General features: G+C 41.0%; 1 protein-coding gene across 5 annotated transcripts in view; it reads right to left on the bottom strand.

Annotated features, from left to right (window-relative positions):
- The window catches only part of KANSL1L (KAT8 regulatory NSL complex subunit 1 like), a 66,857-nt gene that overhangs the window by 44,652 nt on the left and 558 nt on the right, over positions 1-21,647 (bottom strand). For 4 of the 5 annotated variants that reach the window (XM_074910744.1, XM_074910746.1, XM_074910748.1 and 1 more), the window contains exon 2: positions 14,003-15,120. In XM_074910744.1, coding sequence (XP_074766845.1) covers positions 14,003-15,090 — 1,088 coding nt within the window. In that variant the 5' untranslated portion in view covers positions 15,091-15,120. The remainder of the gene's footprint in view (positions 1-14,002; positions 15,121-21,647) is intronic. The other variant, XM_074910747.1, reaches the window with a different exon arrangement.

The following is a 21,647-nucleotide window of genomic DNA, read 5'->3' as shown; positions in this document are numbered from 1 at the left end:
AGGAGTGTTGAGGTGCTTATTCCCATTCCCTTCTCAAAAGAGGAATGAACAAACAACAAAACCAGGACATTGTAACAAGAAAGTCCAGGTGAAAGAAAATAAATCATACAGACAGAATTGCCTCCCAAGCTATATGTAACAGCCTGAGGAGAAAGGTGAGCTGGTCTCAAACAGACCAAGGGGAGGGGGGGAGCAGATGAAAGAAATAAAAAGTGCCCACACAGCTGGGAAACAAGAAGTGGAATGGAAAGGGCTGGAGTTGGTCTTGGGTCACACACACTGTATGAAATCAGCAGGGCAGTAAGGGAATTCATAGTCAATACCAAACCACAGCAGATAACAGAAGAACAGTTAAATGCTGTAACCTTAAGACAAACAAATCACATCCGCTGCATATTACTGTCTTAATTTAAAAAAAAAAAAAACCCTCTGCAAAGTTGCATCACAAGTTTTATTTCAAAAACATGTCTGCAGGTTTTTTTCTTAAACACAGTATTAAATTTTGAATTAACTGCATTCACTGTTAAATATATTAGGTATATTTTTGCTTCATTCTAAAATACTATGCAAGTATTTCTTAAGGCTTTTAAGTGTACTATATAATTAAACTAACAGGATTTAATTACACTGTAATAACAATGTCCTTAGGCTCCTCTGTGAGGAAGAGTTTCCACCGAACTAAGCACAAACATTTTAAGCTCATGCCAAGGGAAGCAATTTTAGCTTCTCTCTCCTGCCAGCCCAAGCTGCCCCGGGCCCATTGCCTGCACAAGCACATGGGCAACTACACTGTGACATGGATTAGAGTTGCTCATGGTTAATTTTAACTTCAGAGGCAGGATGAATGAAGCAAGCTTAAGTCTAGACCCCTTTCCCAGTTTTGATGCCTTGCAGACAGACACACACACACACTCTTGCACATCCACAAGCGAAGGGGTAGGAGGCTCCAGGCTAGGCAGCGGGCGTGAACTCACATTTATAGGATAGGAGGTGAAAGCACTGCTAAATTCTGTTCCCATCTCTGCCACTCATATTTGTTTGATTATGCATTATTTATTTACCATCTTTGCCTGTAAGTCTATTTCTCTAAAAACTATTTAGTAAACCTTGTAACTCCTCAGAGGAAAATAAAATTGCTATAAGCTATCTTCACTCCTAAAGTGAGCTGTTTGCATGCAAAGCAGTATGGTCACTCAAGTGACAAATGATAACCTACTATTGTAATATTTTAAAAAAAGAAAACAATAAAATCTGTAAATCTGTTCCTGGGACGTTAGAGAGTACAGGATGCATTCATTCAATAAAGAAAGCCGTTTCAAGGTGGCACCAGTGAATTCATTAACTCTGCAAATCCAGAGAAGGAAAAAAAAAACCCAAACCACAAAGGGTTACAAAAATAACCAGGCCTGTTACCGAAGGAGGAAGTCAGAGCAGGTGCTAAAGTAGAAGCTCCCACTCTGGTTCTCTGTTAGGAATGAGACAAGAGAAAAAAAAAAAGTTTCTGTCTGTCCCGCTTCCTGTGTGCTCCTTTTGCAAAGCATCTTTACTTGGTTTCCGTGCTTTTGACTCTAGCATCACATATCCTCCACAGGAATTTCAAATTCGTTCTTCTGCTGGCAACTCAATATAAACCACGTTACATTTGGAAAAGTTTCTAAAGTTCAGTAATGTAGTATAGTGAAATAGAAAACATATATGTTCTGCTCTTGTGATGACTAAATCTGCAGATGATCTTCTACATTCATCCAGGACTATCAGAATCGGAGGAGAATGGAGCAATACTGGCTTTGTATGAATCAAACATCTCATTTACATTTCCCTAGAAAAACACACCGCAATTGCATTAGAGGCAAAATTTGCTTCCATGTGAGATACTGGCTTGCATTTCCCCTGTTCTGGTTGAACTGTAGGAGGTTAATCCTGCACAACTTGCAAGAAAAGAAAGAAATGCAGAAGAACAAACAAAGAGCACAGATACAAATGCAGACGAAGTATGATCAAAAATATAACTAGGAAGCAGACGTTCAGGCTGTACTGTGTCACCCCAAAGTATGGGAAAGAATTCAGCTGGGAATCGTCAGCACCAGCAGAGGCAGTATAAGCATTTCATCAAAGCTTCTTGCTTTTGCTGAGACCAAAGAGGCAAGTGAAGAGCAGTAAATAACATACTGCTATTACAGTCACTACTATTGCTTGAACCGAAACAAGTTTTTAGCCATGATCTGTGGAAGGAATATATAGATGAACCCCCCAGCACACTCACCTTTCCCAAAAGAGAAAAGAGAATTGCTTACAAACCATGTTTTTATGTAACCAAACCAACACTGCAGAATGCAACAGGTCTATGAGAGGTATGTCCAGTTCCTCCAATCATGTTGTGAGAGAGATTTATGTTTTCACAATAGGAAAAATCAGTCTGTCTCCAAAACCAAAACCAGGCAACCTAACTGAGAGCAAAGGGGAACTGCTAACCAAGATAAAATTGCTGTGCTAGACACACACTGTTGTTTGGGTTTTGTGCTTGGGGGGTGTGTGTGCTATGTTTTGTTTACAGGAGAGAAGGGATGGAATTTAAACCTTTTAGGCATATTTTATTTTTATAAGCAAACAAAACAAGAAGCCTAAAAACTAGTTCATAAATAACAGAGAAACACAGTGCTGTTCAAAATGCACAAAAAATACAGAACCTGGAACTGATAGTATCCAGGAAGGTTGATTCAAATAGGTATGTTGAGCACAGGGAAGAGCATTTTAGAGCGTGCAGCCCTGTGCCCAAGGCAAGATTCTCCACAAGTATCTTATATCCTGAAAATTAAAAGGAAACTAAGGCCTTCCAGCCTCGTAACTCCCAGTGAGAACAAGTAACATGCTCCTACCATGACATGTCTGCAGGGACAATGACAGGATGCTTTCTACGGAACAGGAAAGGAGCATGCTTGCAACAGACCCACATCAAACTCCAAAATGCAGGTTTGTCAACCCAAACCAGTGTTTCCTTCTAACAGGTTTGTCTCAAAGAACACCAACACTTTCAAATTACAACATCCAAACATGAATGAGCCAGAAAGGCTTGTAGCGTGTGTGGGAAAAATTTTTCCAATTTCCAAAATTCTGCATTAAACATAAGAATGACAGTTCTTCCCGACATCCCCTCACACTTGCATTTCCATTCACGTTTCCTAACATGACATATTTTGCTCCTTCCGCCAGGCCACGTCTCCTTCAGTTTAATCCACATCGTTCTGGTATCAAGTTTTCAGATGATTTAGTCCTAAATTGGTCCCGTGATCCTGACCTTTACCATCCTTGCTGGTTCAGCTCCTCCTCTCACTGGGAACTCCTGGGCTATCAGCAGCCTACTGCCAATCATGCGACAGTGAGGTATTTGGGAGCAAGAAGCAGCTCATGAACTACTGATTATCCTCAGAATAAATAACTAATTTCCCCCCTTGGTGGGAGTCACTGAAAACAATGGCAAAATTTTATCATTTTGATGAAGGACTCAACTCTGGAAACTAAAAAGCAAAAAATCACCAAGTTCTCCAGATCTTTAAATCCCATCCAGGTATCATATGACTCACAATGAAATTCATAAGACAACACACTGGAAGAAAACCCATATATCCCCCAATTCTCTTGGGAAGTTCACTCAGCTGTAGAAAAATACAAAATAGTTCATATTCACCACATGGCACTCTATCACAAATGCTCAACAGCACACTAGTATGGTAGGGGTCCCCCAGGACAGGAGCTGCAAGCTTGTGAACTTCCTGAGCTGCCCCTAATTTTACACCAGCATTACAGTTAGCTTTCCTGTGACTATACATGGTAATGCTTAAAAAGCAGCTGGCCTGAATACAAGCATTTTCATGCAAGCCATTAAGGTGAGCAAAAGGCTGCCGATACCTTCTGTCAACATACTGGTGAAATTAAACATGTCCATTTTTCATTCTTCTGCAGACACTGACAGTAAATAAGAGATTGCCTTCAGAAACCAGGAGATGCTATCATATAAAACATTTAAATTAGGTAAATGCAGATATGTAGTGCATGTATTTTAGATAATCATATCTAGATTCTACTCGTGAGATAAATATGCCCACTCCCAACAAAAACTTCCAACACTTGTAATGGCTGAACAAACATGGCCAACTACGAAATGACCTGTAAATGCTTTCTCAAGGACTAATTTTTCCAGCACACCCACTAAATGTTTGTTTTCAGAATGAATAACTTCAGTTGCTGTTGAAGTATTAATTCCCCTGGACCAGTTAACTGTTAAACCCATAATAACCACATAATTAAAAAACCAGCAAGTGCTGTTTTATGAACTCAATCTCTTCTATGCATTCCAGAGTGCAAACAAGATTGAAACGAACTGCGACAAATATTGTCCTCTGGTATCATATCTGATCAACACTACCCAACAAAACACTACTCTGACAGTTCACTATCAGCCTTTGCTCAGATCATCCAGGAGTGCTCGCCACAGACTGACTACAGAGAGCAATATGCCAGTGTTTTGTGGCAACCAGCACCAAACCAAGCTGCACCTGGAAAAAACTCTAAATCGATCAATTAAGGGAAGTTCTTTGGTACTCAAAATTATACTGCAATCTCTGATAAGATCTGCCATCAGGTCATTCTTTTAGAGCCTCTGGGGTTGCTGTCTTCTTTGGTGTTTAACAGGAATTTTTACCTAGCAGAGATTTTCCTCTGAAACACTACGCAGCTTCAGAACAGATGGGTTACAGTTCTCCCTATCATCTACAGACATCAGCAACTGTTTATCACAACAATTTCTGGCACCCACACCTGGTCCCACCATCTCTGACATACTGTTGCCATTTAATACTTTCAGAATTGCATCCAATAACTTATGTTGATACTAACACATAATACACATTTTATCTTCCCAAACCAAAAAACTTTATCCAGCCGAACATTTCTGCTAAGCCACCAGGCTTGAGGAATTTATGCAGTAACACCTGAAATCATCAACCATAGCTGTGATTTTCCCTTGAAGAGAAAATTCATGGCACAGAACTGAAGGAAAAAAATTAAGTAGCAACAGAGTAAGATTTTTACATCTTCCATAAATAAGCTTAGAAGGGACAGTGTGAAGGGGAGAAGAGGAAATTCAATATTCAGGAAAAAAAAGGCTGTAGAAGAAAACTGAATATATAAAAAGGGAAAGTCTCTGTGCTTGGATACCCTATCAAAGGAGAAATTTCATGAGAATTTCACACTGGAGCTCTATATGCTCCCTCATCTGAGAACTCACATCTTCCAAACTGCTGAGATGCCACAGCCAGTACTTGCCTGCTACAGGGCTCCTGCAAAGAATTCCACTATTACTACAGGCTTTAGACTGGAAACTGAACTGTTACATTTGCACTGAATTGTTAACTCAGTTTAGGGCTCCACAAAATAAATTAAAAATTCAGCTTCTTAAAGCAGCGTTGTCTGTTACAGTGCTGCACTTTTCCAATGGCTGGCTTCACAATCTGGTAGGTGCTCTTCATCCTCAACTCTGTTTACATAATTCTTCAGAGTTGTTAATGATAAAAGGCCAAATTGGTTGGTGGCAGTGCGACCAGTTAGAATATTAACTGCACAAGAAGGAAAAACCTGTGAAAGGTAAACAACCAGCACCATTTCCTCTTTTAATAAAACAAAAGAAAATTAAAAAACCCAAACCACTGCAAAATGTGTATCTGCTAATGCCTTTTGTTAAAAATAAAGTGTATTTCTAAGATTCCATCGGCTCCCCCAGCACCCTAGCTTCTTCCACTAAACCTCAGCATGTTGTAGATCAGACCAACATGGAGAGAGAAGTGGGCAGTGCAAACACGCAAGGAAAGAAGCTTCAGGAACGCTAGGGCTGCCTGGGAACAAGTTTCTCTTCTTGCCTTTGAAATGGCACAACATCAACAGACTAACAAAAAAACACCACAACACAGGCCTAGAAATTCTCTGTAAGTCTTACACAACTACCCTTGAAAAAGAAATCCAGAAAAGTAGTGCTATGACTGAATCCCATGTTCCACATAAGATAGAGTTTACAATATATTCCCGTAAAGATACATGCAAATGACACATTATTCCAGCATGCATGCATCACTGCTGTCCAGCCACTGAAGTTAGCCCCCAAATTTGTGCATATAATCTTACAAGGAATAGGTGGGTATGGTATTCATGTAAACATGTAGCTCCAGCTAATACCTAACTTCATTCTAGTTGTCTATAGTATCAGATTTCAATGTAAAAATGGATGCAAAGCATATTCTTTTTGGAGGCTTTTTTGGATAAACTGCTAACAGTTGATCCAGAACTTGCATGCCAGATGCACTGGAAATCATCAGCAGGTTTTGGTTGCTGAGAGGCTGCAGTCCTGCAGAACAGCCCAAAAACGCCTGGGCAGAGACTGAGAGGAGACTCAGAAGGGTCTGTGGCTGATGGGGAAGCCCACGGCAGAGCAATCACAGAATCATCTAGGTTGGAAAAGACCTTGAAGATCATCCAGTCCAACCATTAACCAACATTGACAGTTCCCAACTCCACCAGATCCCTCAGCGCTATGTCAGCCCAACTGTTAAACCCCTCCAGGGATGGGGACTCCACCACTGCCCTGGGCAGCCCATTCCAACACCTGTTTCACAGCCCATTCTGGAAAGAAATGCTTCCTAATAACCAGTCTAAACCTTCTCTGGCGCAGCTTGAGGCCATTCCCTCTTGTCTTAGCGCTTATTACTTGGTTAAAGAGACTCATGCCCAGCTCTCTGCACCCTCCTTTCAGGGAGCTGTAGAGGGCGATGAGGTCTCCCCTCAGCCTCCTCTTCTCCAGACTAAACCCCCCCAGTTCCCTCAGCCGCTCCCCATCAGACCTGTGGTCCAGACCCTGCACCAGCTCCGTTGCCCTTCTCTGGACACTCAAGTCATTCAATGTCCTTTTTGTAGTGAGGGGCCCAAAACCGAACCCAGTCATCGAAGTGCAGCCTCACCAGTGCTGGGTACAGGGGTGAGATCTCTTCCCTGTCCCTGCTGGCCACGCTATTGCTGATGCAAGCCAGGATGCCATTCTCAGATGAGAAAGGAGCAGCAGCAGCAGCACAGGTACCACCAGCACACTGATCTCCACCTCCTGCTGCCCCTCACCAAAGGGAACATGCCTTGTGCGTGAACAGGAGAGCTGGAAGGTCCCCAGAGCACTCCTCTGGGTGGGAGGGCAGCTGGGCAGAGCTGGGCTGGGTCTCCTTTCAAGCCCTGAGGCCTAGACCCACCCCACCGTGGAACCCAAAGGAAGCTGCAGCGGGGCTGCACTGAGGGTGAAACTCCCAGTAGGGGTGAGCCCCTGTCAGGATTGCCCCAGCACCTGCTCTGGGGACACAGGACACCCTGGTACATCAGAAACCAAGTCCTCTCCCACAGCTGCTGTGAGCAGGCTGCCATTAAGTAATAGGGGAGTCACCAAAGAGAACTTGGCTGGCTGCTTTGCAGGGCAGGGGTGGCCTTTGTTATGAGGTTAGGCCTCCAGGGCCAAGGAAGACAACAATGAATGTAGGTTTGAACACTTGCAACCTTCTTGGTCTGGGTGTTTTGTAGAAGCTTGGGGTGGAGTTTCACTGACTTTTATTGCTGATCAGTCTATCCTGATGGGCTGGGAGGGAGTTTATAATGCACATATATTCAAACGTGGACAATCAGGTTTATTTAGTTTTCAATACTAGAATCAGTAATTAAAAGCATGCTAACTGAAAATGAAATTGATTTATATTCCCCAACAGAGAACTTTCTCACCCATAACAGCTAGGTAAAATACTTAGATGAAAATAAAATCATTTATAGCTATTTCAGTTTCAATAAAAAAGAGCACAGGTCAATATATTTAAATCCAACATCTAAAGTTACATTCCTAACCCATATTTAGCAGTATGAATGAAACCCTGTTACAGGAGAGCATTCCTATTTTGGGAAGTCTTTATGCACACTTTTTATTTCATGTGAAAAGGAAAGCATTTAAATGATTTCCTGTATCAGGGGCCCACATACACTGATTTTCAAAGGCAGTGAATGTATCCCTTTGAAGTAGATTCTTACGAAATCAACGTAATCTGTAAAATGAAATAATGCTGCCCTCACTTTAGAAGATGTTATTAAGACAGCTGCTGTTTGTAAACAAATCTTTTAATTAAAACAAACACATTTCATGGCTTAGCAAAAGTAAAAAAGCTTGCTATAAAACACTGATTTATCAGCAGTTGACATCAAGCACCCAACTCTTCTTATCTACTATTTAATTATGCACATGAGGTTGTCATGTATATACATGTGTCTAATTATTAGATTTTCGTATTCTACTATACTATGTTGATTGTGTATTAAAGTGTCATTCGGAAGAGTAATACCAAGTTTTTATTTAACATGTACTTAACACCCATCTAACTCAAAAGCTTTAACATTCCTGGCTCTGAGATTCCCTTGCAGGTTACAACTTGTCAAACCTTCTGCCTTTCATTAAAACCTTTCAGTCTGCTTTCAGCAGCTGCAAAAACACTAATGTAATTATAGGTTAGAAATTAGGATCCTCACTCACAAGAACATTACTCTGGTATTGTGAGAAGGAAGTCTTGCTCAAAAGCAAGTTATTATTGCTTTACATGAGTCTCTAAAGAAAAACAGTAAATGCGTGTGGGACCCTAAAGAAGTTGTAAATCCATTTTGCGGAAATCCAACCAAGTGCGGTTGAATATATTCTGAAATAATACATGTATCCCTAGAGTGAAAACAGAAGGTAATATAAAGCTATCTTTTCTTTCATTCCCTGGTAACAATTCTCCTCCCACAGCCTAGTGACAGGAGCCAAGAATTGGGAGAATGGAATTCATGAAAAAGCAATGTATAAAACATTTTGAAATCAGCATGTTATTAGCACCTATGAATTTATACTTACTCAAAAGCCTTCACATGAATCCTCTATGCAAATAAGACATTTCCCAGACTTGTAAACTAAAAAGGTCTTAAAAACTGGAAACAATTGGTGGTTTGTGCTTAAGAAAAATGGAGAGCAGTATTTAATCCTGGCAGACTCTCTTGCTCCCCGTCCCAAAACCAGGATTCAGTTCTCATATCAGGTATGAAGCAGAATTACAGCTCAGAGTGGAAAATCAGGACCTGACCTTGCAGAAACAAACAGCTTCCCCTTGTAATGTGGCTCAAAGACCGGCAACAAACGCCAGCCCTCAAGCAGTGCCTTCTATAGTGATGCCTGCAGAACTGCATTGATGTTGCTCAATTAGCCATGAGAAAACATGCTAGGAAAAATGGAAAATAATCTAGAACAAACAGATTAGATCTGGAGATACTAGTCATAATATTGTCTTCCTTCCTGTACTCTCGCTGCCTTTCTGCTTCCCTCCCCACCAAGTATTTGTACTAAAAGCAGATTTCCAATCTTCTTTCCTTCCAACTAGCAATTGGGGGGGGGGGGGGGGGGGGGGGGAGAGAGAAGAAAAAAAAAAAAAAAGACAGATTTACTATCTCTGCACATTCATTATAAAAGTTTCCAGGCACGATAAACCCTGTGGGCATGGAAAAATATAACAGTGCTTCTTCGTCAGGCTTGAGGTTGCTGGAGGATAATCAGTAAAACATGTCTTTCAAAAATCAGGGGAAAAGCATGAAAACATTTCAGAAGGAAAAAAATACCACCAAATGATGCAAAAAGACTGTATTCAGATGGGGGAAGGACTGGGGAAACAGGGCACAGAACTTTTCACAAATAGACAGAGCTACTTGTTTTGCAGAAAAATCTACGGTAAGCAGCTTTTCTCTCTAGTCAATTAGGTACACGTATTACTATTTGATGAAGTGAGCAGCTGTGCCTTCGAAGTACCCCAGTGATGGATCATTTGATTCTGGAAGATCATACACAGCGCACATAGAAGAAAAACTCTGTACCTTGCAACTTTAAAGGTTTCCCAAATAACCACCTCAGCATCAAACTTCTTTGGGGTACACTGTAAACAAACAGAACTTCTAACCACATCAGGAACACACACAAAATACATGAATAAGGATGTGGACTTGGCCTGGAGGACACAATACATAGCTTCCAGAAGCAGAGCTGCATTGCTAAAAAAACTCTGAGCTGACATCCTTCCCCAGTTCACCTTGGTTGAAACTTGTGACCATTTCTACAGATAATCTTCTATCCTCAGGAATCACAAGATGAACAAGTTCCAAGCAAACTCAGCTGGTGAAATGTTGTCCATGTTGCATTTCAAGTGGTTGACATCAGTTGTGAATCCTGAATGAATTACTTATGGTCAGCTTTTGATGCCCTCCTCAGGCCCTCTGTTCACTCTGGTTACTAATGCCTACCAGTGAGCTAGCAAACAGCACTGAACATCTGCCTTTGAGAAGCCAGAAGGAAGTACTACCATATCCTGGTGTAATGTCTTGGGAATTTCTTCCACTGGAACAGTACTAGAATACACTACAAATTACTGATGGAAATTTAGTGCTTTGCCTAAGAAACCTTCCATGAAAACTGTCACGTTAAAAGACATTAATGAGCTGACACTGGCAGCAAAATGGCAGAATTCCTGAAAAGAGACAACTGTTTTTTCTTATTTCTTTTTAGCAAATACTCAAAAGGACCAAATGTATTTTTATTAAGCTCTTGAAATGGGATGAGGCTTTCCAATTATTCTAGGAACTGGGGAAGTTCAGTAAGTACTGTGAATTGTCAGCCAGAAGAATTGCCTTCACCAGCAGACCAAGGATCTTTCTTATCTTGAGGACGAGCACCTATGTAATGCTCAAGGGATGAATAATGGTCTAAATATCTTGTAACAGCTATTTGCAACTAAACAACAAAGGTATTGAAATAGATGGATAAAGACAGTCTTACTCAGGACACAAAGCACTGAGATACAGCTCAGAAGAGCTTATGTCAACACTGATTGGGCAAAACTCTTTTCAGGATAATGAGAATGAACAGGTTCAAAATGCTAAAAATAACTCCATGTTTTTTCCTACTGTGAAGAATTGGAGCCGGAATCAACTTCTCCCTCCTGATGGGAAACAGACTGTTCTCAGGTAAACACAGTAACTGCAGGTTCCTCCCGCCTTGCACATTGGATTGACACCTCCTCCTCCCCCAAAAAGGATAAAAAGCACTGAAGTCATGACAATGACCAGCCACCAGCATGATTATACCCTCAAGTTAAATGCAATCAGTATACTGCAATATAGGCAAAACCAAAACATTTTTCCCATTCATCACTGCATTAATACAACCTTATAACATCTACAGTTAAGTATCAAGAAGAATATCACAGAGGAAGAGTCTTTCCAGGTCAGTAGAAGTCTTCACTATGAAAAGTAAGTCACAGGTGAGGAAACAAGTACTGTCTCATCCACATGATCACATTGTTTCTGGAAAGCACTAAGAGTCAGTTCCCTAGGAGAGAAAGGCATTTCAAAGAATGTAGATCCACTTAGCAGAAATAAAAATGGATGTTAACTTTGCTTGTTTCTTTTGTCCAGGTGAAAGGCAATCCAAAGAGCCTTAAAGTGGTAAAGCTCAGGAAACAGCAAATCTCAGCAGCTGCACTAGTGAATAACTGATTTACCTTTGTGGCCTTTCAGCCACAAAGACAATTCTGTGGAAAGTTGGGAGAAATTAAGAAAACCCTTCCAAGTTGAAGATAATGATAAATTCATGTAAGAGACAGCCTGTCCTCCCTGCAGTGTTAATTCAAGCATTGCCTCAGCCTATGCACACAGCTTAAATTAGGTAGTACTTTAACTCTGAGCTTGCTGGCCCAGCAGCATAGTTCAAGCCCTAGTGAATCGTGCTCTGCCAATGCAGCAAGGCCTTAGCTAACACATGGCTAACCTCGTCACACTGCTGCTTGGACTGCTGTTCAACGGTAAGATCATAAAAAAGGGAGGGAAAAAAAACAACCCACAAATAAAGGCTTGCACAGTCTCCTGCCTCTTAGCAGTGGCCAAGTTAACAGTCTTTCCAATAGGGCAGGCATGGAGGGAGCAGTGCTTCTCCAGAATGCTCCCTCAGCTGCCAGCAACAGCAGCTTGGGGATTTCCTGAGCCAAAGGTGGTGTCTTTGTACTTAATAATACTCTGTGGATTTTTTTCTTCAGCGCAGCAAAACAAACTGAGTAAGCCTTAAGTGGAAAGATAACTTCAGGAATTCAAAAGCCACAAGAAGAAGTGAAGGTAAAGGACTGGCAGGCAGAGTTGGAAACTTGACTGTCCCTGGCAAGAAGAAAAAAAGAAAACCCTCACACAGAACTTCAGTCCAAGTTTTACATTATCCACTACCCTTTGAGAATCAAAGAGTTTCTCATTTTCTTTTTCAGTACATGTCATCACAAGATAAGAATCCTAGAGGAAGAACTGTCACTCAGGAGTTCAGACAGCTAGGAGAAGAATGCGGATTCTCCTATGCCGGGAAGAGCCAAAAATGCTGGGTTTTCATTAAAATATTTCAAAAGCGGAATGATTATTTTGCAAACTCAAATATTTATTCAAAGTATTTATTCAAATATTTAAGGTGATCCTTAGTTGGCAAGCCAGTATGTTTTGGTTGGACTTCAGTACAGTATTTACCATTCTGACAATATGTAAAAGAAAATGAAAATGAGCTTTTACTTTACACTTTTTCTCCTCTCTTTTTTCCAGGCCTATCGAGTTTAACAAAATGCAGCAGCGATTTGATAGAACCATGCTATACTGAAGCTTCCCTAACTTAAGCTATAAACACGTTAACAGGGTACAGCTCTTTTCTAATTGAAGATAAACATCCTTCCTTGATGTCATCTGAACATTATGCTTTTCAAGAAACAGATCGAGAAATATAGGTTTTAAAATATTTATTTTTCCTCAAACCCCAGTGTCACTCTTAATGCTTTCTAGACACTCCCTAACAGCAGAAAGCATAAGAACAGGAAACACAAAACCAGTCCTGACTCAAAGTGCTAGAAATGTAGGTGCCATGAAGCTCCTACGAAGCTGCTATGTTTGTGTGAAGCTCTATTCTGTGTGTCACTGTCCTGACTATTACATCCCAACAGACCTTAACACATACTATGTTCTCTCTAGCTATAGGAAGGGGAAAGCCGATGTCCTTTCATGACTCTCTAAAATTTCTTGACCATAGAGATTGTATTAAGTGTAGCGAGGTAGGGTGGGGAAAAAAAAAAAAAAAGAAAAGAAAAGAAGAGGCTGTACCACCATCAGGGAACAATTTACTATCTACTTCTCTTACCCACCACTGATTTCTAGAGCTACTATATTTTGTAGACAGGGTCCCTGTCAATTCAAGACAGCATTAGTTAATTATATTAATTTCCCCGTTTCCTCTTGAAAAAGATACCAGCAACAACAAAAACACCACTGTTCGTTTCATTCACAGTAGCAGAACAACTTCAGTAAATAAATTAACATTTAAAAAATTATAATTCAAAGAACCAAATGTTTTCAATATGCAACCCCCAAATACTGGATGGCTTGACACCTGCATCAGACAATCATTTTTACTCTTTATCACATCATAGTGGATTTCAGGATCCTAACACGGACTAACGCTTAATAACTCCAGAAAAAAATTAAAATTATTTTCACACCAGCCAAAAATATCATTTACAGCACTGCTATTGCTATTTGATTTACAGCACTGAGTATTGAATAATTAGAGCAGTACTAATGTAATGTAAATTGAGAGAGTGCAGTACCAGATCTAGCTCTCTACAGTCTAGTAAAGTAACTGTTCCTTAAATGCTCTCATTAGGAGAAGTTCTTACTTTCTGTCTGGCCCCTGCCAAACCTAGCTCACACAGGCAGTCCTGCTGATTTCAACAGGACTATCTACTGAGTGAGGTTACTCACACAAGAAGGAATCTGCAGGTCTAGACCCTTCCATCTTGATTTATAAGCATGAAGCACATGAGTCTAGCAGGAATTTAACACTTACGCTTCCACAGTTGTTCTTACAGTCTGTTCCTCACCATCTTCATCTGAGCTGCTACATGTTGCATCAGAGTCCAGATCCTTCTCCACGCGAGACAGAAGCCCTCCAGTCGAAAGTGCAAACCCCCGGATTTCACCTGGTGCAACGCTAACTTCGTTCTGGACATCTGTACTCGAACTACTCTCCAAAGCAGTTGTGTTGTTTTCTGGCCAACCTTCAGTGCACCTGAGGGAGCTACTGCTCAAAAATCTGGCTGGCTCATGGAAAACCTTCATTCTTTGTAGCTGATGTTTCACGAAACATTTCAGCTGCTGATCACAGTGTTTGATAACATGCTTTGCCAGGAGCATTTGTAAACGTTTCTGAGTTCTTTTGGCGCGACTGATTTCCATTTGTTGCTTAGTGACACACTGGAGTAAGCGAGCATACACCTCCTCCCGGGTGCAGCTCAAAATCCCTTCTGAAGGCCCGTGAAGAATTTGGTGTAATAAATCCCCTTTTATTGTTTCAGCGCAGACTTCCAAAGCCCTACCCAAAAAACCATTCTTCTTGTACCATTTACCATTTAAAAGCTGCATTTCTTCTGCATTACTGGATTCGGTTACATTTGAATCCAAAAGTCTCTGCGTTTCTGCCAAATTCGGAGATGTGGTCTCTAAAAATGTTTCCCCTTTGACCTGTTCCTCAGGTTCTGAATGACTTATTTGACCAAATGATGTGTCAGCACCATTATGTAATGAATTTCTCATCTTGGAGCAGTTGAGCTCTCCCGCTTTCATTTGCTTACCGGTTTTGTTGCTAAACGCAGAATTTGTACTCATTAACAAAACAGATTGATAGCACTTGGAGGATGGTGGAGAACCAAAATGCTGCACACTGAAGATATCATTCCTGAGGCTGGGCTCAGCAGTGGGGAACCCCAGGACTGAGCAAGTAATCTGTGTGATGGAGTCCTCTTTTATCTTCTCTTCCACCGCTCTGGAATTTTCCATGCACAAAGCTGTATCAGACTCCATAGCTCTAGAGGACAAAGAAGGTGACAAGTGGATACCATGACCTTTTGTTGCTGCCTCTCTGAGGGCTGGTGTCATTATAACTACGGTAGGTAGTTTACAGCAAACCTGAAAATAACATGGGCCATGTAAATTTTCTCATTTTCATGACATGGTACAAATACAACTCTGTCAGATATTTAATTCTTTCAACATTTAAACATTATTCAAAGATTCCACAAAAAAGGACATTATCTGAAGAACACAAATAGACTATGCTCCCTCCCAAGTCAAACAAGAACACTCTGGCTTTTTCTTTATTTAATTCAGAGGTTGTTCCACGTGCAATGGAAGCCTTTACCTCTCAGGGGAGTAAGTGTTCATACCTCACTGCATTTCTGATCCTATCAGTCTGAGAAATAAGGCTCACAAAGTTCAAGACTGTCATCTAACCTTGCTCAAACTGAAAAACATGACCATAAGCCATGTGACTGGAAGGATGCATTTTAAAATATGCATGTGAGTGTATACGTATGCATGTATATGCACACACAGAAGAGACTCACATCTACACATTCCCACCCCAGACCTCTGGCTGGATTTTTATTTTAATCTGCTCTGGAGATAAGTTACTTCTTGAGCTGCATTTGGTTTTCATTCAAGTGAGTTTTTTTAATACTTAAATGAGACAACATCAACAGTATGACAGAAATGGGAGTTCTGCAGCTACCTATTACAAGTTCAGCAAAGCAGAACACCTACCACATGATGAAACACTCTGAAATAAGCTCAGTGGCACTACTGGGAGAAATATATTTAATGTAAATCTATATGAAGCAAGCATTTGATTATTTGGTTATATATTCTCACAAATACAGTTTAGAAGCCAATCATCAAGGCTAATGCTTTAAAAACAGAGAACTGTTAAATTCTAAACTTCTCCTAACAAAAATCTTCCGCTGTGCCTTTGCATCCAGTTCTTTATTCATTGGGCACTACCTGCATAACACAAACACAATATTCTTTGGTAACACTTTGAGTAAAGACAAAACAGTTTTCCTTTACAAACCCTTTTGGCTGTGGCTTGCCATAGCTTAGGCAAAGGGTTCCCAAACTTTGGGATCAAAAGACCAGTGTCAACCTTCACCACTCCCTGTCAGCAGCTAAAAGGCCACGTCACACTGGATCTATCCCACAGCTTACAGAGCAGGAATCACTGCCTTGCACTGTACTTTCAGCTTTGTTTAGGGTATGGTTAAATAAACCCAGTGAAAGATTTAATTGAACGTGGCCCGCAGAGGCCTGAAAGATAAGCAACTGTCAGTTCTTCATTAAAAAGCTAGAGACAAAACCAGAAACAGTAAGAGAGTACTAACAAAAGTGAGCATAGCACAGTAATTCCACAGTAAATCCTCTGTTTAACTGGTGTACTAGTTGAGCAGCATTTCCACTGCCCTCCTTTTAATGTCTTCAGTTTCTTTGATCTCCACAGCAACTGCCTAGCTCAGCAATTTTCAATGCACAGATCCCATAAGGGGTCAACAATTCTGAGACTGCCACGTACGGATCTTAAGAAAAGCAAACTCCCTGTCTGAAGCCTTAGCCTGTTTGTAAGTACAGGGATTTTTATGAAGAAGGTGCAAACATTAAAAGGAGATGTGGAAACCTAGGGAGCTGAGAAGTACCAGTTTGGATACGTTCTCCTTAACCCTCAAAACATGAAGAAAAACATAAGGAGCCACATACTCTACTACTGCCTTAACACTCTCCATATGCTCCACGTATACTTCAGCCACAAGGTTTTCATCTCTGTGCAACCAGCATCACAGGGACCAGGTTTGGTGGTCCTAATGCTAATTCTAAACAATATGATAAAAGTCCCCAGGATTTTAACGTTTATCAATGAGCCAAGAGCTTCAGACTACAAAGGAATTCAGCACAAAGTCCTCCCTCAGTGGCCAGCTGTTCAGTAAGAGTCCTGTTCCTAGGATCAGACAGGGAAATGCACTGATGAGAGCTGGAGCTCCAAATTGCAAAGGCCCTGGTGACTTCACAATGCTCTCAGCATCTGGCTGACTCGTGACTTTGTGTCCTTTCCACTCTTGTAAGAGCTAGCAGGCGCAAGAATTTTTAAATTCAAAGAAATATGGATTTAGACACCTATACCCCCACCCCCCCAGCGTATGGCAAATAACTACCGTAAGTCAAAATGATTTAGCATGGCTAAAATATAATGGGGAGAGAACTGAAGTCCACACTTTCTCTGTGGGGTTACTATGAACTCAAGGGAGTCCCCATGTTAGCTCTATCACAAGGAACTCTCAGAAGCACACTGTCAGCCTGGTATCTACATACACTGAGCATACAACTGCTCCAACTTCACCAACTACCTTCCTCAGCTTGAGTGGTTTAACAGTCACAGATTGCTACTCCTGAATGCTGGGAAACTACACACAGCAGAGCTGCTGCTCAAGCAAACAAGAAGTTTCCAGATGTTTATCTCATACCTATATGATGGAGGCTATACAAAACACTGGCAGCACAAAATTTTCAGAGTGCTGTGCTTTAACTTGATCGTATTCCCTCAAATACTACATATCCTTCTGGTACAGTTTCAGATTTCGTAAATTACAATGAATACCATTAGGAAAGTGTTTTAACTTTTTCTTTTTTTTTTTTTTTTTGAGTTTGGGGGACTTTTGCCCCCCCCTTCTTTTAGGGGAAAGAGAGGAAGAAACCAAAGTACCCTCAAATTGAACCACAAACATCAAACTAAAGAGCACTGACAACCCACTAACTAATTAAGAGTTCCCGACAGAAGACACTTAGATTACAATACAGCTAAAAAAAAATTAAAATTTTAGCTTCTGAAGAAAGAAATCGCTCAATTAACTCCTTACCCAGAAACTTGCAAACTTCACACAATGTTTCTGCCCTGAAGACAGTCACGTGAGAAACTTCAGGTGTGTTCCTCTCATTTCAGTGACATCAAAAAGACTTTATAAAAGCTGGTACTGTCCCAGTCTCCAGTCCTTGGCATTTCTCCAAGAAGTTCACATACACACACACACCACCCCCCCCGAAAGTCACTGGTATATCGTGCAAAACAAGTCATCAGCTGAAAAAATTTTTAAACCAAATTTCAGTACAAGTACTTGGCTCAATGAGAATTGTACAATTTTCATTTTGACACGTTTTATTTCATTTTGGCACAAAGCAGCAAAAATAATTTCACTCCACCCTTATTGGAAGTGAGTTTCCAGAGCCAAACCCACTATCTTTTTTTTTTTTTTTTTGGGGGGGGGGGGGAGTGCAGAGGGAGGGAAGACAAGCACTGCAACAACGCATTCAGGAAGAGTCTGTATTTTCATTCTGGGAAAAGCTTTTCTGTCATAGGTAAAGCATTTCAAGGATTTTTTCCATTGTGTACTACTTGAGGTTTCAAAACCAGAACAGCTGAAATGCTACTAAACTGGCAAACAGTTTGCTTTTCATCTGGTGAATACGCACTTCACTTGAAAAACTAAAAAGTATTGTAAAAAAGAAAAGCTGACGTAAAATGAGTACTAGGGAAGGGAACAAACAAGCACCAGACACGCACAGTACAGCAACTGATGTTTAAAGTGACTTTATGCTTATCCCCCCCCTAATGCCTTAATTACCCAGGAGGATATAGCCAGGAGCTGCAGTTTGCCCCAGCGCTCCCCAGACCCGCACCCAGCTCCCTCCTCTGACCACTGCTACAGGTTCCTAATCCCTCAATGACCCCGACTCCTCCCCCCGCTCCTCTCCCCCTGCTACCTCTGCTTATTTCTTAGTCCTCACTCGACATTTCCGTGCTATGCCCTACTCTACCAGTCTCACCTCAACAAAATTTCTCTAAACCCTGAAACTAGTGTCTTCATGTCGGTGATCAGCAGCATCCTATTAAAATAAACACACAACAAAACCCAACCACAGACCTGCCTGCACACAGGGTGGCATTCCCTTCCCAGCTTCCGTTTATAGTCCTTTCACTTTTTGACTCGCCCCCCCCTTGAATAACACTATCACTTTTGTTACACAACACTGCAGAATATGTTTGGGGGGATTTTTGCTTTGGGGGGAGGATTGTTTTGTCTTTTAGTGGGTTTTTTGTTTGTGATCGTTTAGTTTTCAATGATAATAAAACTGCATTTGCATGAGGGTTTGTAAGGCTCCTCTGTACCCGTCTTCTCTCCTGGTAAATTGAACTGTCTATTGCCATCCCAAACATCTGAAACCTTTTTGTTAATTATGAGATTCTTGGAGAATAGGAGAAGATTTCTACATGTACTGTTTTCTTTTGGTTTCAAACTCAGGGGCCTACAAATAACATTTCAAATTAATACAACTGTTTCCAGTTTATTCATAGACTAAGGGTGTTTCAGGTAAGCAAACTTCCAATGTTTATTCCTTGTCTAGAAGGCATTTCAAAATCAAAGTGAAGTCACTGGCAGCTAACAGCATCTGGTGAAACACCCAAAATTAAGCTCAGCAAGAATGTTCAGGAATACTGTATTTCAAACTGACAAGTGCTGCTTTAAGGTCTCTTAGAGAAAACCTGCAGGAGAGATGGCAGCTACATGAGCAAGCTTGATCTGCCTACAATACAACTGACAAAACCCGGTTTCCTAAGGCTTTGCGTTGTTTGCCCCATAATCCCTAGCTCCTCTTGGGACAGCCTTCCCGATAATCGCTGGACAAAAATAAAGTGGTGCTCTGTCAGACAGGCACTGCTGCGGCGCCGCCTGAGCCGTGCCGCCGGGCCCCAGAGCCACTGCTGAGCCCAACTGAGCCCAGCCTGCAGGAGCTGCCTTCCGCCGGCTTCTCCCAGCCTTGCCTGGTGGGACGCACCCACTTGGGCATACTTTACCCACCTCTCCCAGTCTTCCCAAAACTTATGGGATCATAATAGTTTCTAAGAATAGAGAGAACACCTCAATAACATAATCTGCATTTTCTCACAGAATAGTTTGCAGCAGTGACCGCAAGAGATATTAGTCCCACTGGGTATGTCCTGGTTATGAGTATGAAAGAAAAAGGAAAGAGGTTCGTATTTAATACAACTGGGACTAGCCTTTAAGAAAAAAAAAAAAAAAAAAAAAAAATCACCTCAGTAGGCAGTTTTCAGTTCAAAAGCAGCCCAGTTACTCATGATGAGTATTTAAGCGTTTTAGTATTTTGTTCTATTAATAGATTGAAAAAAAACCCCACCAAAAACCAAACAGGATTATGTGGGGAGTCTCAGCTTTCAGCAGCACTCACTGTGCAGGCAGTACTAGATAGATAAAACTGCAAACTTCAGTGCTTTGCACTCAGCAGAAGATATAAGCACAAATTCCCCCTCTTTGAAAAAACCTGAAACAACAAAACACATGCACACCTAAAAAGCATCTCTCTTTGAGCAGTAAGAGAACTCAATTTAAGACAGACCACCCAAACAGTTTTAATCATAAAAAACATCAAAAAGGACACACATCAAGTGGAACTCATTAGTATTCATTTATGATAAAATCCATGACTCATTAAAATCTCTGAACAGGGTTGTTTTTCTTCTTCATAACTGCTTCTGAACAGAGAATCGTATATTATTTCCAAGTTTATTACTATGCCGCTAATTCCTGTTCAGTCTATAATATCATACATTTGTAACGTAACATGTGAAGTCACTTTTAACATATGCTAAACACTTTTTGTTGTACACGACAGGTGCCTTTGTGCGTAGGTCGTACATACGTCTCTAATATAAATATCTGTAATACTTTTATATCCCCTATAAGGTCTATATCAACATTTCAGTTATCCTTCCAAATTTCAGTTTTTGAAGAGAGGGCCATAAAATGTGCTCTTAGACAAGCCCCATTCAGTTCTTAGACACTAATTAAGATGACTGGAATTTAAACTCCCCCAAACATTTACAGGATTTCACAATGTGGACCAATAAGGAAGGAAAGTCCTAGGACACACACACACCAGATTTCTGAGTCAAATGCACCTACTAGCATTATAACCATGCTTTATCCAGTTTGATTTTTAATATTTCCTTTTTATTAAATTAAGCAGAAAAAGAAGCGGAAGTATCTACCTTTTGACAAAAAGCAGACTTCGGTTATTTGGTCACTGGATTTTAATTTTTTTCTTAAATTGCTTAGTTTGCTTCTCACTGCTGAGGAGCATCAAGTACCTCAGTCACCATCCCGTTTTATTTTGGGAAACACTTCAATATTTTGCAACCAGGGAGCTGATGCACAAAGTGGATTAAAAGACATGCTCAGGACCTCATAGGAAATCTCCACGAAGGCTGAGGATGCACCTGGATGCGAGCTGCTGCCCGGAGCTTTGCTATCTAGTTTATCTAAATTACTCAGTTTTATGAGTAAGTGCTCTGTGGTGTGGGAAGCCAGCTTGGTCAGGGTCACCCGAAGGCAAAGGAATCTGGCAATCTGTTCAGCTTGACTAGCAGAGGCAAGTTTTAACCCAGGAATTAAAAAAAAAAAAAATCATTACACACGCAAGCTAAAGCTTTCCACTCATCTACTGACCCAAACATTAGAAACAAGAGGAACAAGGCAGCACGACACCATGCGCCTACTCCTCCTTGCAGCTGGCAAGCTGGCGGTACCGCGCAGCCCGCG

The sequence above is a fragment of the Athene noctua genome, chromosome 7 (assembly GCF_965140245.1).
Source record: "Athene noctua chromosome 7, bAthNoc1.hap1.1, whole genome shotgun sequence".
In the NCBI taxonomy this organism is placed as follows: Eukaryota; Metazoa; Chordata; class Aves; order Strigiformes; family Strigidae; genus Athene; species Athene noctua.
The sequence above is the reverse complement of the archived record's forward strand: the minus strand, read 5'-3'. Positions and strand labels throughout refer to the sequence as shown.